General features: G+C 36.6%; 1 protein-coding gene across 1 annotated transcript in view; it reads right to left on the reverse strand.

Moving 5' to 3' along the window:
* Positions 1–1,157: 1,157 nt before the first annotated feature.
* The window catches only part of LOC137623519 (uncharacterized), a 15,021-nt gene continuing 8,678 nt past the window's right edge, over positions 1,158–7,500 (reverse strand). The window contains exons 2-3 of the mRNA XM_068354353.1: positions 5,405–5,541; positions 1,158–1,770 (exon numbers count right to left, since the gene is read on the reverse strand). Of these exons, the coding sequence (XP_068210454.1) occupies positions 1,158–1,770; positions 5,405–5,541 (750 nt within the window). The remainder of the gene's footprint in view (positions 1,771–5,404; positions 5,542–7,500) is intronic.

A 7,500-nucleotide genomic window follows, 5' to 3' on the forward strand; every position in this document is an offset into this window, starting at 1 on the left:
TGCTTTTCCAACTTGGGTTGTAGCTTAGCAAGTAATAATAATAATAATAATAATAATAATAATAATAATAATAATAATAATACATTAATATCAATATCATGTAAAATTATAACTAGAAAATTGACTCTAAAATGTTCTTTACACTTTTTCGAGTCAGGCTAAATTTCAATATGGTTCTTTTACTTAAAAATACAGGTATGAATGAACTAGGTGGAAGTTGACAAAAAAATTTATTGTGGGTTATTCTTGCCTGGGGTACCAGCCATTCCAAATGAATATTAACTCCGTAACAAATTACTGTCTTAAAGAAAACACAAATTCTTAACTTTTTTCTTTTTGAAGAAAATTAGAATTGAAATGCTGTGTTTGAGATGAATTCGCCTCAGGAGAGTGACGAGTCCACTTTAAATAATTGTCAGGTATGGTATTGAATGTTTGTGAAACCCTATAAATATACGTTTCATGATTATATTAACTTTAAGAAGAACTTCTCCAGGGTAAATCGATACAAAGAAAAAAGGACAGAACCTAAAGATTTATGATGAAAAGAATAATTAGTGTTACATACACATACTGTACACACACATATCTATACACATACATACATACATTCACATACACACACACATTATATACATACATACATACAACTGTGTATATTTATACATACATATAATAGAAAGAAGGATAGGTAGAAATATACATACACAAGGATACATATATATATATATATACATATATATATGTATATATATATGCAGAGAGAGAGAGAGAGAGAGAGAGAGGAGAGAGAGAGAGAGAGAGAGAGAGAGAGAGAGAGAGAGGAGAGAGAGAGAGAGAGAGATTCAAATAAGAACATCTGTAAATCTATGATCAAAACAGCACCTACCTACATGAAATCTGTTTATCTCAGCGTGTACCGCTACCCATTACCATTACACTGCTAACTAACCCTATTACCGCTGCAATGTTCCCATAATTCACTTTAAAACACTTTGTACCAAACGATCCTTAGTCCCCCTCTAGGGTAGAAATCACCCTCTCTTTTTCCATGTGGTTTTTCTCTCCCAAATTCTCTTCTTAAAAATTCCAGAAAATTCATAATCCCATAAAAGCCGCAAATTCCAGGATACCTCCTTTGTTTCTCTTCTCAATATTCATGGATCCGTTACTCTCTCTTGATCATCGATTCGAATGGCCTTAGGAGGAGGAGGAGGAGGCGAAGAGTGGGGGAGGGGAAGCATGGGATGATGATAAGAGGAAGAGGAGGAGGAGGAAGAGGGGGGGGGGAGGGAGAGGAGGGGAGGGAGAGGAGGGGAAGGCGAAAAGTGGGGCGTAGAAGAGTAGGATGATGATAAGTATGAGGAGGAGGAGGAGGAGGAGGAGGAGGAGGAGGAGGAGTAGGAGGAAGAGGAGGGGGAGGAGGAAGAGGAGGGGGAGGAGGAAGAGGGAGGGGGAGGAGGGAGAGGAGGAGAAGGTGAAGTGGGGAGTAGAAGAGTAGGATGATGATAAGTATGACGAGGAGGAAGAGGAGGAGAATGAGGAGGAGGAGAAGGAGGAGGAGGAAGGAGGAAGCGGAGGGGAAGGCGAAGAGTGGGGAGTAGAAGAGTAGGATGATGATAAGTAGAAGGAGGAGGAGGAGGAGGAGGAGGAGGAGGAGGAGGAGGAGGAGGAGGTGGTGGAGGAGGCGGAGGAGGAGGAGGAGGTCGGGATGAGTAATATGATGGAAGGTTTTCAGGAGAGGAGAGGAGAGGATGGCAGGAGCAAAAGCTTTATCACTTCTTCCCGTCTGTTCGCAAGCATTTTGAAGTTGCTTCTTACACCACACTGCATTAGCCAATGCATGCAAGAACGAGACTGCCATGCTCTGTATCGCTCTTAGTAGGATCCTGTTACAAGGCAACAAAGCACATTGTCGGGGTTGCATCTGATGTTAAGTCAGCGGCGGATGATAAAATGTAAACTACCCTCTTTCCCACAATTCGAAGCCATATTATGCAGTGGGGAAAGTTGTCTGCTGTGATGAAGGTTTAGTTTCCGTGTAGGGAAAACTGGGCTAATTTACCGTGGTTTGATAGTTGATTGAATGGTCAATCAATATCAACCAGTTCCAAGGATAAAAATTTAATGGTTTGACTAGTTAATTTTAAACCAATATACATTTTTTCAATAATTTCAAAACTAGTATTTATGATTAATTACTTTACGATAATACCATACACGTCATTTGAAAAAAAATCTACTTTTTCCTCTTATCATCATTATTATATTTATGCTTTTCCATTAGTGGGATGGCACAAGGAATTACGACTCTAGTTTTTGCCTAGTTATTCACGATGACGTAGCTAATCCCCACGCCCTTTTCAACCCATCACAGGCAAAAAAATACCACAGTAAATACAGTTGGAGGCAGGAATTCCTGTCACACCTTGCGTTAAGGAAGTGCCCCCTGACACACCACCCATACTGCGAGGCGAGTAACCAAACAGATGGTGTAGAGAGATGGCATCAGTGGTCGAGATGTATAGAAATTCCTGTCCAACTGTACCTTATTGAAAAAGATAAATAAATAAATAAATAAATAAAACTTTTCTTTTAAGGAGAAGAGTCAAGTTCAATAAGGAAATAACATCTACATTTTAAACGCTCAGCAATAAATGCAAAGTTCAGGCCTATGCCTTTTAAACATATTTCCTATAAACTCGAGGTCTACTAAATGGTAAAAAAAAATATAGGGCATAACGAATTAAAATAAAACCCAAAAATAGTCAACTGAAGGACACCAAAACAAACGAGATCAATATTTAAAAAATATGGCAGGATATAAGAATTAAAACATTTCCTCATGATGGAGGTCTCAAAAAATCTTGAAACACTTCCTCAATAGAAGAAGTTTTGTACAATTTAAGATCAGATAGATCCAGTAGGTTCCTCAAAAGTGATTTTTCAACCTAGAATGGCGCCTAGAATTTCAAACATCATTGGTGGTGGTGGTGGAAGGAAAAAAAATAGTCAAATTTTCCATACCAAATAGCGATCATACTCAAGAGTTTTTTGGGGTTTAACTCCATCCAACATAATTAGCACCATACATTAATTTAAGCTTGATGTCTCAAAAATTCCACAAAGAATAGCATCACCTAAGTGAGCAACAGTACGTTTTCAATGCACGGATTATGCATTAACATAAAACGTAACGAGTCACAAACGTTACCCAAAGAAATACCAGATTAAATTATAGATGTAATTATGGTACATTTCAACAAATCCTGTCTACAATCTATCAGTCAGAAACTGATTTACAATTAATGTGATAAAACACTGGAACATCTTATAATAGAGATGATTTTCGTATAAATATAAAATACCTCAAATATTTAATGTGAGCCTTAGGTTAAGTTGCTTTAAAACTGGTTAATTCTTATCTTTATAATCATATTCATCTTTCATTTCTACACAATTATTGTTATAAAAATCACTTCCATCACCAGAAACAGGAATGACCTGATTAGGAAACCATTCGATAACGAGTGTAGTTAAAATCTAACTGTCCTGAGGAACAGACAAAATGATTATTCACATTATATGATCCTAAAATTTCCGATATGTAATTAAGACATAAGTGGGCGTGTATAATTAACATTCTCTCTCTCTCTCTCTCTCCTCTCTCTCTCTCTCTCTCTCTCTCTCTCTCTCTCTCTCTCTCTCTCTCTCAGAAGAAGAAGAAAAAGAAGATGAAACTAAATGTATTCCCATTATATGAATAAAATTTCAGTATGTAGTTGACATAAGTGAGCGTGTTTAATGAACACGGCCTCTCTCTCTCTCTCTCTCTCTCTCTCTCTCTCTCTCTCTCTCTCTCTCTCTCTCTCTCTCTCTCTCTCTCTCTCAGAAGAAGAAGAAGAAGAAGAGGAAGAAAAAAACAAATTTATTCCCATTATATGAATAAAATTTTCGATATGTAGCTGACATATGTGAGCGTGTTTAATGAACACGCCATCTCTCTCTCTCTCTCTCTCTCTCTCTCTCTCTCCTCTCTCTCTCTCTCTCTCTCTCTCTCTCTCTCTCTCTCTCTCTCTCTGTATGACCTCACCACCACCACCTGCCTAACGCTCCAAATTCGATAAACATCAAAAGCTCTTTCGAGGGCAAATGTGGCATTATGAATTTTTCCCTCTCCTTTCAGAGAGTCGAATGGCCGAACCTTCTAAATCACCGACACTAATTAACTCGTAATGAATCAAAGTCAACAAGTTCCCAGCAGCAGCAGCAGCAGCAGCAGCCATCTCCCAGATACATTAGCGAACGAAATCATTCAATATGCGATTTTCCGTCTTATGTCACTTCCACATATGCGATATTGATAAGGCGACTGACTTATTCCTTGGAAGAATAATAGAGCAAGGGAAATGAGAGCGGAGGAGGGAAATTAGGACGAGAAGAGGAATGGGAGGAGGGAAGAGGAGTAAGAGAAAAAAGAGGCAGAAGAGGATGGACGAGATTGGGAGGAGGGTGAAGAGGAAGAGGAGTAAGAGGCAGAGGAGGATGGACAAGATAGGGAGGAGGGAAATTAGGACGAGGAAGAGGAATGGGAGGAAGAGGAGGATTAAGAGAAAAAAGAACGGCAGAAGAGGAAGAAGGAGAGGGAGAGGTAGAAGAGCATGGAGGAGAGAGGAAGAGGGGGGAGAAAGGAGAGAGGAAGAGGGGGGAGAAAGGAGAGAGGAGAATGAAGAGAGGCAGAAGAGGATGGAGGAGAGATGTGGGAGAAAGGAGAGAGAAAGAAGAGCAGGATTGAGAGAAAAATACAAGAATTATTAGGAGGGAAGGGGAAGAAGGAAGATTAGCCAGGAAAGGGAAGAGGAAAATTGATTGGGAACAGAGAAAATATAAGGAAGAGGATATAGATGAGGATATCATGATGAAATGAAGATGTAATCCTGAAATGATAATACACAAACATAAACAGCAGTCTAGGACTTAGTGACCAATTATCACCTATGAATTAAAAAAAAAAAAAAATCTAAAAAGGCAAGTTATGAATTCTACATTTTGAAGTGACGTGCGAGAAATATTGATATAAATGATTGACATAGTACTTGTCTTTTAAAAACTGTGGGTACAGTGAAGCCTGGCAATACATTATCAAATAAAAAACAAGATGGTACTGATCTCAAGGGGAGTGTACAGGAAACGTACATTTCATAAGTAAAAGCTAGGTCATTTATTAGAGAGAATGACAGCAGCCTGACCTTATCACCATAAAATAATGTGAAGAAAAAAAAAAAAAAAAAAAAAAGCACACACACTTAACCCATATAAGAAATGAAAAGTTTCCCCTAAATTTAAGGGCCCTTGGGACAAGTCACACTGAAGCAATATCTAAAATGTAAACATGTATCCTGACGGAACGTTTCCAAAGCAGGCTTTACAGACTGTATAAATGGACAGGGGAGTGGCAGTCGAACCACCAACAATCCCTTCCCTAACCAAAGTGAAGACTTGCCCTGTGGATTCTCCCTTACCAGAAGAAAATGAGTCACCCTGAATAGGGGAAGAACAAAACAGAGATGGAGTTACACAAATGGCGTATGCCCCTACGAGGAGCCAATACAACCAATGATTCACGTGTTGTGTGGGCTGAGAAAAAAAAAAAAAAAAAAAAAAAAAAAAAATAATTTTAATCGGAAATTCCCCGGAAAAATTTACTGTTCTCAGCCGTATTTCAGTCAAATACAGGCGACTATCATTCAACCATACTTTGATATTATCTTTTACGGGTTGGTGACCATACTATCACTCCTTTACGTCAATATATTCGTTCTTAAAAACGGTAAATGCCTGGCAACTTTTATTCCAGGATTTTTACCGTTTTTTTTTTTTCGGTTAATTTTTAACAGTGCATGGAAAAAGTCCAGAAAGAAAAGGAAACAAAGAAACAAATAAACTACAATGGAAGTAATGACCAAAAAATCTAAAATATTAATGACCAAAAAATCTAAAATATTTTAAGAACAGTAGCAACATTAAAACAGATTTTTTCACATTTAAATTATAAAGACATACAACGTTCAGATAAGATACAGGAAATGTGTTTACGGAAAGGAGTCATGTTTAAGTAATAAGGTCTGGCTGCATTTCCTCTAGCAACTTTAGTGGTATAATGAACAATATAATACGATTCCTGGACGTTTCTGATGATCAATTAGATGAAAGTGAAATTCCAAGTATTTCAACATGGCAAACACTAAGAATAGCTCCGAAGGTTATTGCAATTATAGAACAAAGTGCAATAAAACATGTTTTCTTAATTATCAATCTCCCGAAGGTTATTGCAATTATAGAACAAAGTGCAATAAAACATGTTTTCTTAATTATCAATCTCCCGAAGGTTATTGCAATTATAGAACAAAGTGATATAAAACATGATTATTTAATTATTAATCTCCTTGCGTACGCATTTCCTGTCTAGACAAGGTTGAGTTATAATAGTAGTTACTAGATTGATATTAGGGCGTTAACATAACGGGCCATATGCAGATAAGGAACTTTGTATGATTTCAAGGACAACAAAAAGTTCAGCTTTAAGAGCTGAAGTGACATTAAGCTAAATGGGGAATAAAACAATGAAAAAAAAAAATTATATGTGGTTTTAGCTATATAAAGAATTTTTTTTTGTTATTTTTTAATTCCAAAAAGTAAAATAAAACATTGAAACTAAACGAAAAGAATGCAAAAAAAAAAAATCCAACGACAACATTAAGCTAAATGGGGAATAAAACAATGAAAATCAAATTTATATGTGGTTTTAGCTAAATAAAGAATTTTTTTTGTTATTTGCCAATTCAAAAAAGTAAAATAAAACATTGAAACCAAACGAAAAGAATGCAAAAAATTCCAATTACAAGATATCCAGCTTCATAAATGTTGAAAGTATTAACGCAAACTAATGCAGCTCATAAATCAAGCGTACCAACTATGAATTTACAGATGAAAAGCAATTTACAGCTAAATCAAACTAATTACCAAAAATGCCCATATGAGAGTAAGGACTAATTTTCCTTCAATGAAAAAATAATGAAATAATGTCTGGACAGCAACATACGCATGAAGGCGACCAGTTTATACTGGTATATAAAAAAAAATCGTAACCCTTGCCAAATTTAGCCATTAGGTAAAAGAATATACCCTCGAAGGCTTGCGAATAAAAACACACGAGCAAAAATAAAGTGCTTCAGAACAGTTTAGGTAAAGACAAGGCATAAAAAAGACCATATCTCCCTGGTCCTTTTTTGATGAGGTCAAACGTCAACAAACATTTAAGAAAAATACCTCATGCATATAAGTTATCAAAGAGGGGGATTCAGAAAAAAGGGGACTAAAAATATTATGTTATGAAGCAGACATATATAAAAGTCGAATTAATTAATTGAATAAAATCACATGCCCACACACAAAAACACGCACGCGCACACACACATTCAAATAACTTAGTAGAAAGAA

This window comes from Palaemon carinicauda, chromosome 30 (assembly GCF_036898095.1).
Source record: "Palaemon carinicauda isolate YSFRI2023 chromosome 30, ASM3689809v2, whole genome shotgun sequence".
In the NCBI taxonomy this organism is placed as follows: Eukaryota; Metazoa; Arthropoda; class Malacostraca; order Decapoda; family Palaemonidae; genus Palaemon; species Palaemon carinicauda.